Source organism: Molothrus ater, chromosome 2, assembly GCF_012460135.2.
Source record: "Molothrus ater isolate BHLD 08-10-18 breed brown headed cowbird chromosome 2, BPBGC_Mater_1.1, whole genome shotgun sequence".
Taxonomy (NCBI): domain Eukaryota; kingdom Metazoa; phylum Chordata; class Aves; order Passeriformes; family Icteridae; genus Molothrus; species Molothrus ater.
Window position 1 is genome coordinate 110168484 of NC_050479.2, and position 22365 is coordinate 110190848.

Consider the following 22365-nt stretch of genomic DNA (forward strand, 5'->3'; position numbering starts at 1 on the left):
GTCTAGGTGGTTTTTTTTTTGGGCTTTTTTTGGTTTTTTTTTTTAATTCTACTCTTATCTCAACACAATGCCATTAAAAGCTATTTTTACAGAAGGCATCTTCTAAGAGCCTGTATATACTCCTAGAAAAGGTTTCTATGCATGGGGAATGAGATGCTCTAGCTACAGTGAAGTTATTATTTTGAAATAATTTCCCAGAAGCAGTGTAAATAATGTTAGAGTCTTTCAGTGAAACAGACTCTGCAATGTTGGCTCGTTTGGAGATCATAGCAGTTACCTTGTTTTGGTTTGGTTTTTTCCTGTGAAAACACAGACCCAGAATTATGTTTAACTGAAAGCTAACCAATTATTCTTGGCCTTTTAAATATGTAAACTCCCTTTTTGAAATATTATTGTGAGTTGTTTCTATAAGTGAATTTAGTGTAATATTTAGGAGAACTCTGGCCAAGTTTTGACTCATCTTTTGTAATCCTACTGCATTGTTATTCAGCCCCATGCATCTGTTTGCATATAAGTAGTTCCTGCACACAAGAAATCCCAGATATGTGGTTCAGTAATGATTTTCTTTCTTACAAGCTGATATCAGAGAAGTTCTTCCCAGTCCCCATGACCTGGGTTGGACTGATTCAGCTGTCTGCCATCCAGCCTGGGACAGCTGAAACCCACTCATTTCACAGATTCAGTTCAGGGTCTGGCCAGCCTGACAGCTGAAATGGTACAGCAGCACACAGGCAATGGAAGCAGCCTTTGGCAAGGGAAATAAGCATCTGGAGGGAAGCAGCAGAGATATTCTAGACTCTGCTGCCAGTGACAGAGGAAGGTGGATTTACCAATCCAAATCTCTCATACAGGAGGAGCGTGCTTGACAAAAGGCTTCAAGGCAATTGCTTTCCATGGCTGAAAGTATAAATTCTAAGTGGGAGGATGTCTAAATTAGACATGATTTAATTACACATCAAATTAATTGAGAAGATCAATTTTCTTTTTTGCCCCTGAATTTTTTAGACATGGATTACTTTACAGCAAGAAACACTTCCAACTTTTGACTCATATTGGCATCACTGTGCTGATAAATCCATGTTCATCATTCTGGGAGAGCTGAAGAATGGGAAGCCCGAAAAATGCTGTAAGAAAGATTTATAAGTGCATGTAATAGCCTGTAATTCCATGGTGCTCAGGAGAACTTGCTCAGGCTTTTTATACAGTGCATGATAGTAAAAGATGTCTTCACTGCTATCATTCTTTGTGTTCCTTTGATTCTCAGAGTCGAGCAGAAGGAGCAACATCTAAAAGTGAGTAAAACAGCACTTGAAAGCTAGGCTTTTACTAAGGGTTTGGAAAGAATTTGTTATGGATTTTCTGTACCTTCTCGAAGTGGGGGATACATAACTATTGAAATTAAGATTAAAAAAGCAATATAATGATGTTGCAGAGGACACTGAACTCTCTTCCACAGCTGCCTGGCCCAAAGGAGAAATATGGAAGATATACACTGGTGATAGAGTTCAACTTACCTCAGCCATTTAGTTGATAGGATTTTTTTTTTTTTCTTGTGGTTCTGTGAAAGAAAGTCAGGAAGATCAGTAAAAAGTGATGGTTACGCTGTAAATTGGGGTACAGCAAGCTTTGCTTGCTCTAGGTCAGAAATGGAGAAACAGAAAAATGAACCCTTGCAGGACTTGTCCTGTGGCCACTTTGCACTGCCTGTTTTGAAGAGAAAGCACTAAGCACTGCACTACAGTGCTGAAAAGAAAAGAGTCCAAGTGTGACAGATGCCTCGAGCCTGAGTATTGACTGGGAAGAGATTTGAATCGTGGGCAAAGTCACCCTTTCTGCTGTTTGGTGTGCTCTGTGCTCAGAGGTGTAGAACTTTGTGCACTCTTTTTAAGCTGCATGGCTTCATCACAGAAAATCCCCCCTACATCATCAGCTCCCCTTTCCAAACAAAACATTTTTCAAGTCTTTATAATCTTCGCTAACTACTCCACAAGAAAACCAGTTACTCTGCAATGGCTGCAAAGGAGTCTGCATGTACAAACTTGTAGATGTGTGTGGGTATAAAATTTGCAGTAGCAGTGTTAATAAAGCACATTGTGTTCTAAGCACTTGCTCATTTGCTTTGTCAGTGTTCATAAACAAGTGCGTGGTCTTGAGAACACAGAAATCCTGATACTCAAAACAAAGGCACTTGGTGAACAGGATCAGTTCTCCTGCCTTCCTCTCATATATGGTGTCTCAAGCAGGGATTCTGATAGCTCTGTGGAAGAATGCCAAGAATGAGATGCTTTGTGCAAACTGAGAGGAAAAAATTAATTGAATGAAAGCAGGCAACAAGACATAGAAATATGCATGTTGCATTTTCTTCTCTGTAGGTCTAAAAAACTAACAAAGACCAGCTGGGGGGAAAAAATTTATTTTACTTACATATAGGACAGGCTGTGCTTGAAAGTTACTAAAATTATTATGCTCATTCTGAAGAGCTGTTGTATGTTATGAGTTTTCAAAACTTAAACCTTAAAATTCGTAAGTTCAGAAACTCCTATTTAACTTACATTACTCCACTTTGAAACACATTAATTCACTGTAATGATCTTTTATTTCTTCACCTGAGAAACGCACTCTGCTGTCTGGAAAAAGTCTTGTTATCTCAATCTGTTCAACAGATGTTAGTCATTGTGTCTCCTCCTCCCCTCTCCTGCCCTCCCCTGATATGCAAATATGGTCTTTGACATTTATATTTCCCTAATGGGGAAATCTATTTCCCTCCTTAGGGTAGGTGTTGTAACTGTTTAAAAAGAGATTAAAATCTCTATATTAAAGCTAGTATATCAGTTTTGTAAATTTTATCATGCAGCCTCCTCTACCATGTAATTTTTCCTGTAAAATACAGGAGGTGAGGTAATGTTAGTGTGACCAGGAACAGAATTTTTCGTCTATCCTGCAAATTTTACCAGAGAAGACATTTTATCAAGCATGAAGAAAGTTAAATGTTTTGGGTTTTTTCTCTTTTCTAGAAGACAACATTATATTAGTTGCCAAATAACCTTTATAGTAATTCAGTAAATGATAAAATAAAAGGCTTCAACTAAAATATTCTTACAGCCAAGTAAGGAATCTAGTCAGCCATTACTGACATTGATTCACCGACCTAGAAAATTACTTTAATGCGCATATCAATTTACTTGCTGATTTCTTACATTTGAGTGGATTTAAAAAAAAATATTACTTTGTAAAACTGTTATTGTTGAGGGCCCTTGTGGGTCAGGTATTATAAAATTCAGTAATTTTTTAAATATTAAATCAATTATAGAGTTATTGTAGCCTCTTAGGTTAACCTTTTAAATTTTTTTTCAAGTTGAACTTAGCTGTACAGATATGAGGGTATTTATATGGAGCTGATTAATTTGATTCTTTGCTTTTTGAATACAGTTAATTTAAGTGTGATTCTCCTTCCAGATCTGTAAGGGATTCTTTGTGCAAGAGGACATACCTAAATATGATTTTAAGGAAGACACAAAAATTTCCCAAGAAAGATGCAGTTTTCTAATTGAAAGTAATTGATGAAGAGAGTTATTTTGTCAGCCTGTTGGATAGAAATTAGTCTTTTTTGTTAAAAAAAGACAAAGGTTTCAGCCCAGATAACACTAAAACTAATGCTAATACCACTTGTGGAAATTCAGAAGTCACTTCTGAGTTCCTGGTTCTGCCACTGACTTCACACAGGTGCCCCTATCCTGTCCCTTTTTGTACTTTCTGAGGAGTCATAATTTAATTGTCTCATGAGAGAGGATTAATGAATGCCTATATCTAAAAATATTTTTCATAAATGCATAAAGAAATTCGGATTTTTTTGGCTGATCCCTATTGTTAAACTAAATTATTACCTTTAAGAGCAGTAAGGGCAAGAATTTCAAGCAAATATGATATTTGGGTTGAAGCTTTTTATTCATAGACAACTGGAAATGACAGACTTCATGTTGAATTCTCACAAATAAAAGGGATCCAAAGGTCAAAATAAAAAAAGAAACACATTCTAGAATAAGAAGTTAGAGATTTTGAGTAAGAGACTGTTTCTACCACCCACTGCTAAAGTGAGGTCAAGTGATGAAAAAATAAGGTTTCAAAAAGCAGTTTTTGAGGACAGCAAGAGAATTCAGGAATATAATTTCCTTTAAATTACCATATAATCATAGAAACAGAGAATGGTTTGGGTTCTAAGGGACCTTTAAGTTCATCCAGTTCCAACCCCCCTGCCCTGGGCAGGGACACCTTTCACAATCCCACGTTGTTCAAAGTCCCACCCAGCCTGGCCTGGGACACTTCCAGGGATGGGGCATCCTGTTCCATATTTTAAATTAAATTTTAAAAAATTTCCATTGTTCATGTCCTAAATCACCTTAACAGTTCCCATTGTCACAGTCTGTACAATCTGTTTAGGGGCACAATGCTGAATGCAACTAGGATTTAGGCATTTCTAACTTTATGTTGGCAGGGAAGTAGAAGACCAACATATGAACATATCTTTCTAATTTATATCTGTGTATTAACCTAAGGCTCAGTAGCACAACAGGGGGAGTTTAGGGGATGTTTTAAAGAGCCCAGGTTTGTGTTTAGCTGCATGTGAGGAGCATGGCATTTGTAAATAACGCTCTTAGAGAGGACTGGAAAAAACAATACAATCATTATACAGCACCATGCTCAGTGAAGCCACAGCAGCTTTTTCCTGTCTCTGCTGCTGCATGGCACGCATCCAGGTATCTGCTGTACTAACATTTGCTCCTGGGAGGAGGTGAAGAAAAAAGGGTCCATAAGGTTTCCATTGGCCTAGACAACTGAAACATCTGCTAGACTCATGAGCAGCTTGCTGGCCTAAGTCAGCAGGAAGAACTGCTGCAGATCAGCACTGCCATACCAATGGATATTTCATAGACCACAGGGAGGAAAAAAGAAAGTCAAGAGAGAGTAAGTGATTTTATTTCAAAGTACACCCAAGTCTAATGCAGTTTTGCATGGAGTGATATCTAAATTGCACAAAATTAGAGCCACATCTACAGCTGATCTGCATGCAAGATTCATTAGGGAAACAGGTACATGAAAGAATAGCAGGATCCAATCCTCATCTTCTAATATCTGCTAACAGGAACAATTGACCTGGTTCCCAGATGAAATTTGCCAAAGAGCAATCACCTGAGAAAGCATTCTCTTCACTCAGAAGGTTGCACAGGATGAAGCCTCCTCTGTCATTCTGAAATACTAATAGTGTTGTTAGAAGGGAAAGGGCCATTCTTTGCTGGGACGCAGAGCAGAGGCAAAGAGCAAGTGTTGAGGCAACAAGGGGAGAGGGCAGAGAGGAAAATCCATCTTTGTTTGGTGTAAACTGCCTTTCATTTTTGTAGGTCAAGCCTGGCTTCTGATGCCTAAAAGCGTAGTTTGGCCTAAGTAATTTTGTTGTTTATAGTTTGGTGCCACTTAGGCTCAAAAAGGCTGCTAGAATTGTATAAAGCAGTTATTCTCCAGACCAATTCCTGGCCTTATTTTATTGTGTAAACCAAGGGAGGGGAAAGCAACCCATCAAGTACAAAGTCAGTTTTGAAACTGTTGTTTTGTACTTGAACTTTCATGAGCCTAAACTGAGCTGTGATGTCCTCTGCACAAGAAAAAAAGTCAAACATGAAAGAAGGTAGGTATCGACAGGATGGTGAAACCATCAGGAGTGAAAACTTTGTGAATCTACAGATGATCACAAGTGGAAAACACTTTATTAATCATTCTGACTTTTCCTTTGTGAGAATCCAAACTGCTTCTTCAGGGACCGTTCCCAGCTGGCCAGGATGTGTTTAGGTATTGATCAACACAAGGTCATTAAGGGAAGTGCCGGTTCAGATCAAACTGCGTGCACGATATTTCCGACCTTTAAGACAGGGTTTCGTTTGTGGGTTAAAACACAACTCTTCAGAATAGTTTTTATGTTTATGAAAGGGATTTTTTCAAAAGTATCTAAGTAAGCTTGTCCATATTTTGTTCCATTGACAGAATTCAAAGGTCTGACCCCTGTATATTGAACCCCATTTACTGCTAGGATAGTTTTATCAGTACTACTTACAACTACGGAGTATTTCACTGAAAACCACCAGTGATGTAGTAATCAGAACAGATAAGTCTCTGATCAAAATCTGTTTTCCCCACCTTTGCTCTTTTCTTCAATTACCTTTGAGGATGACATGTCACCTGAAGCAAACTGAGCAGTCAAGTGTTGGAAGTCCAGGCAGCAAAGATTTATTTAGTGTACTGGTGCATTGACAGGTTATTCTTATTCAGATTGCTTCCAAACCAGGGGTGGTAAGATCATGTTTAAATGTGCTGTGCTAGTCTAATTAAAATATACCGAAGTAAAAAGAAGTTAAATCCACAGAAACAAGCTAGGGTTTATTGGCAATTTTATCACTGTTCTTCACTCCCCTCTCCTATGTGGACATATATGTGCAAATATGTACAAGATGTGTTTAGTTCTAATTTTTTTAACAAGAATAAAGCTACTGTGTGGGCAAATACGAAGGCAAACCTAGAACAGTTTTATTTTTCACTTCTGCTCAGCTGTTCAATACAGTGAAAAGTTCAAGCTTCCATTTAAACACAGGAAGTTCCATTCGGTGAGCGAGCTCTTGCTATGTGTGTTTAGAACTAGAAATAAGCAGTGCAGTTATGGTGCATTCTGGTGGATTTCTGAATGCTTTCTGAGATCACAAGCATTCAAACAACAGCACTACTTGGAGCTGATTTGCGTAGCTGCCACTTCTCTGTCTTTTAGCTTCTCTTTGAATGACATTTCAGAAGTTGGTGAAACAAAGTTAAGAGTGGAAGGCTTTTAAACCTTGGGTGTGTTCTGCTCAGATACAAAAAAAAGGTCAAACAGAGAACAAAGATAAATAGGTATGCAATAAGAAAGTCCTTGCCAGGTGGGTTACCTACATGTTGGACTTCAAATACCATGATTTGTCTTTAAGGATGAAGGAAGGAGGAAAAGTATTCCTAGAGGGATGCAAATATCTTTTCTTTTATAGAACTCAATAGCTGGAAAGCCTAAGAGAACATTTTCTTCCAATAGATTTACAATTTTTCACAAATGAGAGAAAGGAAGTTATGAAAAGGATTGTAGCAAATTGAGGAGGGAAAAGATGAAACAAATCTACTGATACATTTTTTCTTCTTTGTGTAATTTTTCTTCTTTGTGTAATTTTTTTTCTTTGTGAAATGAAGTGAAATGTTTGATTTGAAAATTTGAAAACCAAGATATTTTGATTTTTGCTGAAGAAAAATTGTTTTCTTTGAATATTGTGTGAAAAGTTAATATTTCTAATTATATCAGTCCATCTTCTAGCCAAAATTTTCTTAATTACTTTGGAATTTCTAATAATTTCCATATTTTTTACACATTAGTTATTTGCAATAGAAGTATTATTTTTCAAAATATTTGCCCCTAGCATTAATGTTAAATTCTATTTATATTTACTCTGAAATTACTCTGGGAAATTTGCCCAAAGTATATCAAACCAGGATTAAAATAGAGGAGAATTGTGGGAAAGGCTGTGGTTGGCTTTCTGAATAATTGGGAGATTAGCAAAGGTGTCTTTGGTATATATTACAGATTAGGAATAGAAATGTGGTGACCCAGATCCTGAAAGAAATTAAAGTGTCCAATTCCTTACTCTTCATGTTGGGACTGGATGCTGTCCTGCTTTTAGAGAAAAAGGACTTTTCAATTTGTTAAGGCACAAAGAATTGAGCATAAAGCTTTAAAGTGACAAGTGACACAAAGCTCTGAGCCATATCTACAATTATGAGACTGAGAAAATTGATCAGTTTGTTAAAACTTTTGTGGGAAGATGAGGTTCACTTCAATTATGTTTGGATTTGTAACTTCCTCAGGAATTCAGAGTGCTGGAAGAGAATGCCTTTTAATAAATAATAACTGAAGAAAATCACTGGATACTCTTCTCCATTCACAAGCAAGTAATAGCATGGTGATAGCCTGAAAAGAGTAAAAAATAGGCACTTAGGCAAGGTTCCTAGGAGACAGCATTGGTTTGTTTTGGTTTTTTTACCCTATTATCTCTCTCATACTTTTTTCCTGTTTATTATTGTGGAATAATTTTACTTCAATTTTTTTTTTTTGTTCCAATTTATATCTGCAATCTCTTTCACTGTCATATAGCCCAAATTAATGATATTTTGAGTTAGCTGCTGGTTTGGAAACATACACCTGAAACACATGGAGTGAATGAAGGAAGAAGTGGCTTCTTCCTTTTCTATTTTTGCTATCAGACATAAATTTCATAGTCTGAAATCAGAGACTGCGCTCTTGTCCTTTGCCTTTGCATTATTTTAGTATTGCTGAAACATTTAAAAAGGCTCAGTGACCTTGAATGCACAATCTGGGGTTAACAGTTATTCACTGCATTATTTATTCTCTCTCTCTGAAACCTGTCATTCTGTACTAAGTTTCTGCAGTGTTCTCATTAATTCCAGTGTTCTCTGCAAGAGGTTTTGTTACTGGAGTATGTAACAGTTATTGCAGGACACAATTTTGTTTGTTTGGTTTGGTTTGCTTCTTTTTTTAAATGATGTTTCTGCAGTGAGCAAACAACTTAAACTCAACAGCATAACTGCATAAACTCAAAAAAGTATTTACCATCCAGATATAGAACTAAATTACTGTTATTTAAAACAGCAAGTTCAGGAAGGTGAATTCATCCAGTCAAGGACTATGTGTATCAAATAATGCTCAGGCAATCTTTTGTTCTTTAAAAATGCTGTATGAATGCAGTTTAACATGCATGCACATGGCTGTATTTTCTTTTAGAATAAAGCAAAGCAGGTAGTTATGCATCAGGAGTTAAACTGCCTTTTTTAATCTGTCATCGATATTTTTACCACACTCTTAAGGACTGTTCTAAAAAAAATTTAAAATAGTAAAGGCAACAACTTGCATAGTTTCTTCCTTCAGAATTTCCAGGACATGAACCTTCAATCTGGTCTCCATGCTGACAAAAAAGAGAAGCAGATTCATTCCCATTGCAAAGTCAGAAAAAGCCCACAGTGCACAGTAATGCAGATCACTGTTTATTCCTGCTGAAATGCAATTCACAATATCATTACTCTTTAAATTAGGTAAAGACAAGCTAATAACACTTTGTCTCCTTGGAGAGATGTTTGCATTATTTCATATATAAATTAAGTGAGAAAGCCAGAAAAGTGATTCAGTATATTAGATATTTCATCATAATGGGTTCTTCCCCCTAATGTTTTAGTTTCTTTACTAAGAAAGAAGGCCAAAATTAATCTAGTCTCCCTACAGATGTAAGCTGCTATTTCAAATAGTAAGCTGCTTTCCCTCCCACCCAAATATTTATTTTTAGGGTCTGGTCCTGTTAACATCAATATTAATTTTCAAAAAAGTCTGATTTTTAATTTGCTCAAGTTTGGGCTTTTTTTTTTAATTTCCTCTGCTAATCCTTTGCATTTTATGGGCCCTGGTTTTGGCTGACACCATGCTATAGAGGTATCAAATAAAAAGCCCATGGCTTTGTGGTTCCATGCAAGACTGAAAAGGATAAATGTCTGCTATAAAACTTTAGACTCTGCTTTTTCCCTATTGCATGCTGATAAACTTAATTTACCTCATGGGGACACTGGTCTGCCAGGCTCTCAAAAGTAGAACCAATGTGGCAAAACATGGATAATTCACTGCTGTCTCTCTCACCTCTTTTCCAGGCCATGCTCTCTAACTAAAGCCATTTCTTTTTCTGCCTTTATGATACAGAGTGGCAAAGCTTGCTGCCCTGATAATGTGAAATACTCTTAATTTGTGACATAGCTATTTACTTTACAAAAAGAGACCTTTGCAGAAACAAAACTAAAGAGAGAATTATGTTTTCTCTGTGCTTACAGCCACCTAGTCACATTTATAATTAGCCTGGTAAATTGATTAGAATGTATCACCTAAGCATCAAGTGGGAGTGTTAAACTCATTAAAGAGCTTTCATTGTAATTGCAAAAAATAAAAAAAAAAAACAAAACAACAACAACAAAACAAAAACGAAAACCAAAAGCAAAGCCACAAAACCAAGCACAAAACTTAACACAAGCATAAACAAAAAACCATGAGGCGAACTCACATGATGAATGTTTACAAACTGGACCAAATAATGGTAATTATTCTACATAGACTTGACACATACTGAGATAAAAATCAGTGCTAAATGTAAAAACAGTTTAGCCATGATTTCTGGGTGGGAAAAAGAAAAAAAAAAGCCTTTCTTGACAGAGAACAGCTTGTGGCTAATGAAATATGAGAACTGGTCCTCCACAAAGCATTGCAGAAACAACCTGTGGTAGAATATATTTAAGCATAGCTCCATCTAATCCAAAAAGTTGAAATAGTACTGCTAACAAAGCTTCTAAAATGAGCAGAGGGGCTGGGATACAACATGATGACAATGATGTCTTGATGCAGCCTCCTTTCTGCAGTAAGATCACTGCTTGTTTACCTTTGCATAACCTTGTAGTTTTTTCCTTTTCAGATGCAAAGGAATTATTAATGTGGGCCATCAGTATTTATTTTTAAGTCTTTTTTAGTGTATTCCATACAGGCAGTAAAATTGTTTGTCCTCCCTCTAGATTTGATTTTGGAACGGAATGTAATTTTACATAGTGTAGTGGATAAATATATATATATATATATATATATATATATATATATATATATATATATTTGTTTGTTTGTTTATTTATTTATTTATGACATGACCTGCTGCTGGAGGTTAGAAATGTCATCCATTCCCAGCCATTTGTTGGGAGGATAGCAAGTAAGCTGGATGGGTAGCCCTGTGTTTAGGATGGTCAGCCATGACAGGGATAATAATCCCTGTCATATTCATTTTCTCAATTATACCTGTCAATCATCTCAGTTAATAGTTAAGTAGGAAGTAAATTCTACTGAACTTGCCTAAAAAGCTGTGTTAAGTGCAGTGAAGAGAACTGGAAGGGTGTGTGAGGAAAAATGCCAGCCCCATGGTAAACCTTCAGCCACACCTGGGTCTGACCATGGGGCCAAGGCAATCTTTTAAGTGTGCAAACAAGAATACCAAAACCTGGCAGAAAAGTGGCACCACCTTTGGATTTCTGCCTGCTGTGGCTGCAGCAGGGGGGCTTCCAGGTCTGGGCTGCACACTTCAGAAAGAAGAGGACACATGGAAGAGGGCACACAGAGGCACAGACTAATTAAAGGATTAGAAAAATGAGATTTCTGCAGAAAGACTTAAGAGCTCAATTTATTTAGATTATCAAAAAGAAGGTTAATGGGTGATAGGATCACAGTCTCTAAGTACCTACAAGAGAAATTTGATGAGAGAGGGCTCTTCAGAGCAGGGGAAAAGATACAAGAGCCAGTGGAAGCTGGGTGCTAAGCAAGACAAATGCAGAGCAGAAGTAGATTTTGTGGTTTTGTTTGAACAATGGGGACTGTTGCTCTCTGAAATAAGTTACTGAAGGGGCCACTAAATTTTCCACTACTGGACTTGTTAAGTTAAGATGGAATGCTTTTTTTTAGGGGACATTAACAGAAACAAGGCCTCTGCCACACAATTTTGTCAGATGCTCAAGAACCATGAGTCTCTAGTAGCATAATCCACTTCTTTCACACTTCTACTGCAGTAAAAGGGCAGGATGGTGGTGCTTGCTTTAGTTTTCACCTGTTTCATATAGAGCTTTACAACCTTCTCCTGTCCTTCCAGCCCTACTTCAGTATCCCAAGTTAGATGCAACAGTAAAATAAATCTCATAAGGTTTTCTTTGTCTTAGTTTTCCATCACTTGCTAATAATTTTTGTTTTCACCTAGAAGAGTGCAGTATCCATTCATTTGGACTTGCTTTATATAGTTTTCTCTGTCCTGCAAAGGCTCCCTTCTTTCTACTCAGGCTACTTTCCATATTAAATTTTCTCTCATTTTCTCTGTACCTCTTTCTCCAGTCCAAACTTCCCATGAAGCTCTGTGCATCTTCTCCAGAACCATACAGATCCTCTGTTGGCAAGAGATACAATGAACGGTTTTGTCTTAGTTTTATATTCTAAATTAATTCTTGTTTCCAAATCATCAGCAATCACTAGGTTGGTCAGAGAACAGAAAATTCTTCTGACCTATTCAGATTATGGCATCTACAGTTTCAATTTATATGGTTGATCAGAATAGTTTACTTCTTGACCAGAGATGGGTCTGAGTTGGCAGTCATTAACAAATGATGGAGTGCACGTACACTGACACCTTCATGATAAAAGCTGTAATATCAGACAGACAACACAGGGTAATTATGGGGAGATCTCCTCATCTGTGTTAATAGGGTCCTGAGTCATTACAGCAGGTTCTTTATTAAACTACCTCCCATTCCAATTCTTTAATGTAAGTGACAGATTTCTCTGTGCTAATCTCTGGCACTAGGTTCTGTTTAATGCTTCTTGCAGGCAAAAAGTGTTTTAGCCCACATAGCCTCCTATTCACAGCTCATACTTTAGAAGGTTATTCCTTTGGTAAGTTGCCTGTAATTTAGTGGAAGTAATAACAGGCTGTGTGCATTTTTCTGGATTTAAAAAATTCCAATTTAAATGATAAGCAATTTATGCAATATCTTGAAGTTCCTTGACACATTGGAATTGAAAGAGGAGAAGTGGAAGGAAATTACAAATCTTTTCTGTTTTCTTTTTTTTTCCATCCTTGTTTATGATTTTTCTCTCATCATATATTTCTCAATGTGTGGTTTTCAAGAAGCAGGGTTTGATTAATGAAGTGTCAGATACAGAGGATGTCATGAGAATTTTGGCATTTATTATTTGCAGCATTTAAATTAGCTATGGTATTTTTAGTATTCCTATTTTTTTTTACTATATCTGTTATCCTGTTGATAGTAAATACTCTCTTAAAGTAAATATCAGTACATGGTAAATCTTGATCATTAGACAGCTGTAGTTGATATTTATACAAAAATTATACCATTTATTCAGATCTGCATTTTGATGAAAGTATTAATTTCACTGATGTCGGTGATTTTGTTCCATGTCTAAGGCCATGAGGATTATTTTACATAGGGAAATCAAAATCTGACTAGAATTCTGGTTTGTGCAATATCAGTAGGTCAAATAGAAGTTTGGTTGTTAATCTTTTATTTAGTACTTTCTTACTCTGGTCATCTGCAAACCTGTATCCTAGGTAATAGATTTTCATATTTTCATGCTTTTGTATAGAAGACGTGCCTCAGTTTAACTTACTTGGGAACAAGTCTGTTGAGAACCACTAAAATAGAATGTTTCTCTGAAGGTTTTATGATTTTGTATTGTATCATTAATGGATATTGTATATATTATTCCTTGATGTGCTTGTGACACATCTATGAGCTTGTTCCTTCCTGTAGGACTGTAGAGAGGTTTTTAATTTCTGACACATCCCACTTGAGTGTCAATCTTGGCATTACACTTCTTATGCAAGCATCTCTACCTACTCTTCAGTGCTGCTTTTAATAGAACCTCTGTAAAAGCAGGAGAAGAAAGAAGCATATATTTCACTTGGAGTATGAGGTTGTCTTTCTTTTGCATTGTACCCTCAAATAAATAATATAACTCCTAGTTAACAATCATATGTTCAATGAAGTGTCTTGCTTTGATGATTATTGAAGATTTTTTTTTCTTTCCCCACCCATGTTAAAACCCACTTCCATGTTTTTTCTGTGCACCCTTCTTGCAGTCCTGTTTTGTCAGAATGTGTTGTGCTGCTTGACAAGGGGTGTGCTATAACACTACATAAACACTTTAGCCTAACTATGCCATTGGAAATGCTTGTGATTCAAGAACCTGACTGATACTGCTCCTCTGTTGTGTAGAGGCATTTGGAAACCTTCCCAGTGACTTTTCAGCAAGCACTTAATGTGATTGAAAATGCTCTGGGATAGAATCACAGATGTGAAAGAGACCTACTACATCACCCCTTCCATTTTCATATGAGACCAGGTTATATTCCCCCAACAGAGCATGCATCAAGTGTTAGATTCACACTACATTTGTTCTCCAACAACTTTCCAAACCTGACACAGAAAGCATCATCCTGAGAGGCCTTTAAAATGTATTAAAAGGAAACAGAGAGTCAAGGTTGCCCCATCCCTCTCTGTTAAAAACTCTGTGGATTTTTATGTTATGTTTTCAGCAATGATTTAACTGTATTGTCTGCACTGAGTTGTCTTTGGTACGTCTGAGGAGGCAAAAATGCTGAGTATTTCTTTGAAATTAAATAGTATGACTCACAGAGGAGGACAAAGAAGGGGGGAAACCCTTATTTCTTAATTCATCCAGCTGTTTCTTGGTTGTAATGAATATACTGTAAATGCAGTTTTAAAAAATTTATTATACTGCCTTTCCTTGGTCAGACTAGATCACATTGAATTCCGGGTCTATCATCTGTGGGAAGCTGCTGCAATAAATTCAATCCTGCAACTTAAATATTTTCTTTTTTTTTCTCTTGTTCTCTTCCTTCCTGCATCCCTTCCCTCCCTCCTCAGGCAGCCAAGGGCAGTTTCCACTCACACAGAACGTCACAGTTGTTGAAGGTGGAACAGCAAATTTGACCTGCAGGGTCGATCAAAATGATAACACCTCCCTCCAGTGGTCAAATCCAGCTCAACAGACACTGTACTTCGATGACAAGAAAGGTAAGTTGTTTCCTCAACTCATGCTTCTGCACTGGTTTTTTGTAAGAAATAAATGTTTAAAGCCATTTCTCTTTAATACTCTTATGTGAAGGTATTTCCCATATATTTTAGGAATTGATGTCTTCCGTTATAATTATTATGTGATTTTTTTTTTTTTTGACTGGGGTTCACTGAAATACTCTCTTGCACATTATATTATATTTAAATTATTAAAGAAAAAGAATAGGATTTGAAAGGCTTACTTTGAGATAATTTGCATAGAAAGGCTTATTTTAAGATAATTTGCATTGAAGGACTTATTTGAAGATAATTTTGCGTTGTTGAAAAATATATTGGAAGAGCATTTATGAGTGGGAAGAGAAGTAGTAGCCCATAAAACTTTGTGACTCTTTTTTATTAGTGTGTATGCAAAAATATTCTATATATTTTTACATTTATTTTTTATTTTATATTATTTTTACACTAGCTTGCCACTAGTGTACAGCAGTCTGGTTGCTGGTGCAATGCACAGTTGCTGTGGTAGCTGTTCTTAACAGCTAATAAAAAATGCTGGGATTTTGTGTCCAGATGTCTCCAATGTTTCCATGCACAGATTTTTTTTTTTACCTTTTAGTTAAATTAGTGAAGAACAAAAGACCAGAAAGCATCCATTCCTTGCAAAAATAAGGACATTATTTTGCAGTACTACATATTTGTAGACATTGAATTGAACTGAAAAAGTGTTGCATTTTACATAATAGAATGTTCATGTCAAGATTGCAGTACATTCTGTAAAGAAATTAAAGTTAGGAGTAATAAATTCATCACTTGGCTTTAAAAAATGTAAAAGCTTTGGTGTTGATTTCAGTAGTACAAAAGTTCAACAGTTAATTCTGGTGCTTGAATTTATTTTGAAAGGTGCTACATACTCTAGAACATATTTTAACAAGTGCAGTTATTACTCTGCTCAAAATTAAAGAACTGCTGTCCAAATGCTTTGCTGAATGATTACAAGAGTTTAAAATACCTTGTAGGACTAAAAACGCTCTGTGGATCTGTGCACTTCAATAAAAGAGCATCTAAAACCTGTCATTTTATACCTGCAGAAGCTGCAATCAAAATATGTTTTTTTACTATTAATATAATAGCTGAATAGAATCTCTTGATGGTGTTGAAGTGGTTCCTTTCTCTTTTATCTAATTTCCTGTAGCGTGTAATCATTTGATTTGCAATTTCTTTGAAATCATAAGTACCTTTTGAAGGTAGGATTGAAGATGAGAGGTTTTATAAGGTGCAAACTTTCCAGCTGTAAGTCCTGTGCTGTCACCTTTGCCCACATGCACCCCTTTATTTTAGCTGTAATCATTAGTGATTTGGGGTGGGTAAGAAATGTCTGCAATACTAAAAGCAGAGACACTTGTCTGTTGATAGGGCACATCAGTACTCAGAAAATCTATATCTTTTATAAAATAAGTGACATTTTAAAGGATGCTGAGAAAGACGTGCGAGGACTGCAAATACATTAATTTAAGCGTTGGAGCCATTTTGGTGTGAATTGAATTTTCTGTGTGCTTTAGCAAAATCTCTACTTTTACAACAAATAATTGGAGTTTGTATTAGTTTTGAATTTAATGAATTAAAGCAACAGAATTTGAATGGCATGCAGAGTAGTAAGTGCTAGAAGCAATTTATATTCCCCACAGGAGATGTGCAGAGCTCAAGTGTGTGAATTTAAGGGACCACAGTCTTTATTGAACTTTAGCTCGTCCCAAGACTTGAAGGAATATTTGATGATTAATTTTATGGAGGAATTACTCTGCATCTAGTGCACATGGAAATGTCTTCATGTGGTGAAGAAAAACTTCAGATCCTTTAGCTGGAGATATTAAGTCTTATGTCAGCAGCGGTTTGCACTCTGTGTGATATTTCCAGTCTCAAGTGTTCTGAGGGGTGTGAGCAGTACATCCAATTCCTGCATGGAAAACATTCTGCCACTTCTGAGAGGGAAGCTGCAGCTTCCACTGGCAATTTTTCCTGTTTGTATATGTATGGGCTCCTATAAGTAAGAAATCTATTTCCTTCACGTTCTTTTGATGGTTGCATTATTGAGCCAAAAAGGAAAGAGATATTTATTAGTGGTTTTGTCAGGAAATGATGGCAAGTGAAACTGTATAGGCTTCCCCTTATTGTCTTTCCTTGTTTCCCACTTCTCCCAGCCAGGCATACAATTTGGCTATAAAAAAGCAGCTTTCTACTAGAACCAGTCATTGCATTTAATTTATTGACAGCAGTGCCTCTGCCAGAGTCTATTCAAACCTGTCTCTTATTGTTAGCCAGAATCAACCTGCAGGTCTTACTTGTCCTTTCAACACCATGAACATTGGTTTTTAATAGCTGTGTTTCTCAAACCCTGAAAATTAATGGAAGCTTGAATAGCTATAGAGTTATGTTCTGTTGGAAAGCAGAAGCTTAGACAAGCAGCATCACCAGCAGCCTTTCATCACCATCAGAGCTGAGTAACTCTGAGAGTTGCCATGTTCAGAAATAAAACAAATTTGCTTACTTTGAACTTTACTTCCCTTCAATAGTTTATTTTCTATTTATATGACTGGTACACGTAGGAGTGAGAGTGTATTTCTTTTGTGTCTGGAAGCATAAAAAAAATTCAAGAAACCTGGTTTTTTTGATAGCTGTATATTTTAATAATTATGAGATAGTCAAATAGTAAAATGAAGGAATGAATGTAAGTGTCAAAGAGGGTTGAGAGTCCAACAGAATATGAGAGAAGTGAGAGCCGCCAGTATATATAATAATTAAGGTTAGAAAAGACTTTAAGGTCTCATCAAGTCCAACCAGAGACCTTAGGACCACCACCATATGGCAGAACTGGTGCCAAAAATACAGGAAATTGTCCGTGCAGTGAAAAGCTCTTCCTTGCTGGATTGTCCTTGGTGAGACCCCTTCCATGCTCATGCTCCTTTCTCAAGCAAGTTGGTTCCCCTGTCTTGCAAAGCCATTTTCTGACAAAAATAGAACTTCTGGTGAAAAAGGAAAATGAGTCAGTCACCTGGAAGAAATGTGCCCTTCAAATTCCTGTGCCTTTCCACAAGGGGTTAATTATTAGTCTCCAGTTTATTAAAAGTAGATGACATATATTATGAAAATCCCACTAATGTAATTTTGCATTCTTCTGAACAGTGATGCAATCATTGATGTTGAAGTTAGGAGTCATTCTTCCTTTTCTCTTCTAGATATTCTACAGTACAGAAGTGTACTGAGCCAGACATACTAGTACCAAAACCACATTATTAAAATTACTCTTCTCCTTCTTCTCACATACTGCTTTGGCCACCTCTTTCTAAGAGGGTTTTTTCTCAGTCAGGAGGATTGTGTGGCTGGTAAAGAACACTTCCAACCACAACCTTCACATCAAATTAATATTTCTTTATTGCTTATGAAGGAGACAAGAGCTATTTTTAACTTGGGACATTTCTGGCACTTGGCCTATACAGCCTTAAAATGATATAGACAAAAAAATCAGGAGAGTCTTGTTTTAGAAAAGGCAACACTGAATTTAGTCAATGTGAAATTACAGTTCAGAGTTGTTTTCAGGTCTTCATCACTTGCAGTACTTTGTTTTCATTGTAAATTTAGGCTTAAAATGTGTTTGACTCATTGTGGTGATGGGAATAAGGAGGAGAAAGGAATCCTATTTTCCTACAGGAAATTAAGTTATAGCTTTTTTTATTATCTAACCAAGGCGAAACTGCTGCTTCCCTCCAACTCTTTCTTTGACACTCTAAAATATATTAAGATCCGAAATAACTTTCTCCTCGTTATTATTCTAACACAGAGTAGCTAAAATATATGAAAATAGAAATGTTTGATCTGGTCAACTTGGTCTCACTGATGACCTGTCTCCTTGCTGTCCTTTTTGGTACTTCTGTCCTTTTCTGGTTCCTCTACCTCAGAGATTCAAGGGCATTGTGCATCAATTGTATTTTTAATTCTTTCTCTTTCATTTAAAAGTCAAATCTTTACCAGACAGTAAAAAATACTGTACTGAATAAGTATTTATATAATACTTATTCATATATATGTATAAAATAAGGATACATGCTCCTAAATGTTAATAAGCTAAACAACTTTACCCTGGTCTCCCAGCCCCTGCTCCCCCAAGAGAATTTTAAAAATTGTGTCTTCCTGAAAAATAGGAATTCACAACTCTAAGGAAGTCCAGATTCTCTGGAAACAAATGCAAATTGTGTGCTGCACTTGAAATGAGTCTTTCCCTACACAATTTTCAATTAAAATGAATAATTGCCATAGAAACCTCCGTATCACTTTATGCACCCAAGTACCTATAATTGCATAGCTGCCTTTGGAAGAAGCACAATGTGCAACAGTGTAGAACTGGCAGATATTATTTTAAATTAATAGAGGTTATTTTATTTTATCTTCACTGGCGTTACTTCTTAAGGATTTTGAGAGGGCAATAAATGCAGAGAGACATAAATATGAATGCAGAGCTATAAGAAAAAGGCCATAGCATGGAAACAGAGATATTTGATAAAGAGAAGACTGAAAAGAACCTTTATGCAACTTCCTATAGCAGCCATCTTCTCATATCCCATTCAGTAGGGAATATAGTTAAATATGTAGCAGGATATTGAGTTATAAAGGAGGAATGTACAACAGAACAATGGCTGTTGATATCAAAGGTGCTTAATCTCCTCCGTATAAAAATGTGTAATCGGACTATCGAAAGGAAGAGAATCTGTACCTGGTGTGTACAGACCTAACAGTTTTGCTCAGTCAGGCAAGTGCAAGTGTAAAATACCTGCTCTCCACCTTAACAGGGAAGTTTTCAGGTCTCTTGATAGTAAAACAAGGGTGTGTTGACATTGACCGTGATAAGTTTGCCACAAACTGACACAGATTTTGATGAGACATGTGCCTGATGCTAATCGTAGGTGGGTACATGTCCCCTGTGCTTTCATCAAGTAGTAGCACTTTCATGTCTTACTGAAAAATTAGAAAGGATATTCCAGCCTCAGAATTATTCATCCCTCAGCAGCAGAATATGTTTCTTTAGATGACCTTTGATTTTTCATGTGTAAGAGTGTTGGCATTTATGTAGCTCTCTATCATCTCAATACCTTTCAGAGATAGTGGGGTACTAGACAAGGGTTGTGCGAGGCCACTGATTTTGCAAAGCCCATGAGAGCTTCCCTGATAGGCACAGTGCCTCAGGTGATCTTGGGAACACGTTTGGGTACAGCAGCAGCCCGGGAGGTTCAGCATTTGCTCCCTCTCAGGGGTGGCAATATCGTGTTGGAACTTGCATGTGTGTTTAGAGAGCTTAGGCTGTGTCTCTAATCAAGCCATCGTGACTGTTGGGATGTGCTATCAGCTTCATACAAACAACTCCTGACCTTTTTCTTTCTCAATAGGAAGATATTTAGAGAGACACAGAAATTCACTGTGTATAAGGCATGGGATTTTAATTCCAGTGGCATGTATGTCAGTTTAGAAGGATTCATTAGTGCAGCAATTTTTTTTTTTTCTAACACTAAAATGGTGATTGAATTGCCACCCAAAAGGCTGGTCCTTTCAGGTAGGAAAATCCTGTCTTTTTGATGTTATAGATACTGAACTCCATCCTAGATAGCTGTATTTATTCTTTGACTTGTTTTGTAGCAGCCAGGCTGCCGCTATTGAATTTAAGTATCAACCAAATCTATGTCATTCTCTGGTGATTCAGCCTCAGATTCTAATCTGCATAAACAGCAGAGGTACTTGTGAGTTACAAAAATAATTTGAGGATATTTCTGACTGGGGAGAAATCGTGAACTTACCTCTTGTAGACATTTAATGATTCTAGTAAGCAGTTGAATTTAAGATGTAGGTGAGCATGTACACAAAAGGAATAGACTTGTACAAAACATGAGTCAGAGAAGCAAAGAAAATAATGTTTCTTTTTGCAGTAGAAAAGAAAGCAGAACATACATGGTTTAAATTAGTTATGCAAGACAGGGAGGCAGACAAGCTGTATTGTTGGGAGGATGGAGAGCATTAGCTTTTAGGTAATGTGAAATCGCGTAGTGATGATGAATGGACTTACGTCTCCACCTTCACATGCTCTGCTTCCTGTTGCATAATTGAGTGGAGATGGTATCAGACAGGAGATGATGACCAAGCTTAACCCCATCCTAGGGTACACATATAAATTAGATTCAGTGTTACTTAGAGTTTAATAGACCTTTTCAACGAGAGAATACCTTGCAATCAACCTATGAAGTAGCATGAAAAGCAATGGGAAAAATGCAAGAAAACTATACAGATAATTATTGAAGGATTTTTTTTTTCGGAGAAGTTAGTGCGGAGGGATAGGATTTTATTTTATCTTCTTTTTTTCTCCCTGACCTGAATAACGATAGTCTTTAAATACTTTATAATATTTAGGAAGTTTCTAGCACTTACAAAAAAAAATATGAGGTAGAAATACAGTTTTCACAATGAGCTTTCCATAAAAATCTTTAAGAGTACTCATTCCAAGGTATGTAGTTGAGATCATCTTTTTCTGTCGGTCAGATCTGTTGATTTCACATCTGTGCCAGACAAATATCAGTAGCTGTCTGGCCAGGTCTTATCTTTCCTTGAGACCCACAGTATGACATACAGGGACAGATAACCTGGGTTAAATTGTTCAGCTGCAATTTTCATTCTTACTAACGGGTTCTTGCTCTTACTCCCTTGCAAGGGGATAGGGGAGAGAATCAGAAGGGCAAAACCAAGAAAAACTTAGAGATCAAGGTTAAGAGAGTTTATTAAGAGAAGGAAATAAGAATAAAAAAAATCCAATTAATGGGAAGGCAGTCACTCTGTCCCACCAGCAGTGTGATGCACCAGCCAGTCTCCAAACAGTCCCTGCTTGGGGGAAACAACTTTTTATTGCTGTGTTTATGGATTATTCCACGGTCAGATTGGGTCAGCAGTCCTGGCTGTGTACCTTCCCAACTTCTTGGCCACTCCCCAGCCTTCTCACTGTGGGTGCAGAGTGAGAAAGAGAACAAGGCCCTGACAATGCTCAGCGATATTCAGTGCGCTGATCTGTTTTCTGCACTGTTTTGGTCATGAACCCAAAACACAGCACCATACAAGTTGCTACGAAGAAAATTAGTTCCATCCCTACCAAACCCAGTACAGCTTCTCTCTGGATCATGGATAGTAAACAAGCTTAAATCATTTTGGTTGGTAGTTCTGTAGTGCTCTGGGGAAGGAAAGAAGCTGTCTTAGTGCTTTTGAGATCAAGTGTCTCACTTTATCCTTAAACCCCATATTTCAAAACCAGTTGCCACTTTTGAAACCTGGAATGTTTGTGTTCACGCATCTTAAAAAAGATAAAGTGATAAAAGGGACCAGGAGTCTGTTAAAATATCTTGACAGCTATTGTCTGCATGAATATGAAAATTACATTTTAAAAATGTATTATAATGCATTAGAATATCATTTCATTGCAATAAATTAGTAGAACTACTCCCACTTACAGCATTTATTTTTCCATTTCTTAGCAGAATTAAGGGAGTAAATGGCTGTATTGTAGAGATGGTTAGAAAGTGTAGGAGTTTGCATTAT

General features: G+C 36.8%; 1 protein-coding gene across 3 annotated transcripts in view; it reads left to right on the plus strand.

Annotated features, from left to right (window-relative positions):
* The window catches only part of CADM2 (cell adhesion molecule 2), a 586546-nt gene that overhangs the window by 401728 nt on the left and 162453 nt on the right, over positions 1 to 22365 (plus strand). For all 3 annotated transcript variants that reach the window (XM_036384807.2, XM_036384819.2, XM_036384813.2), the window contains one exon: positions 14599 to 14748. In XM_036384807.2, coding sequence (XP_036240700.1) covers positions 14599 to 14748 — 150 coding nt within the window. The remainder of the gene's footprint in view (positions 1 to 14598; positions 14749 to 22365) is intronic.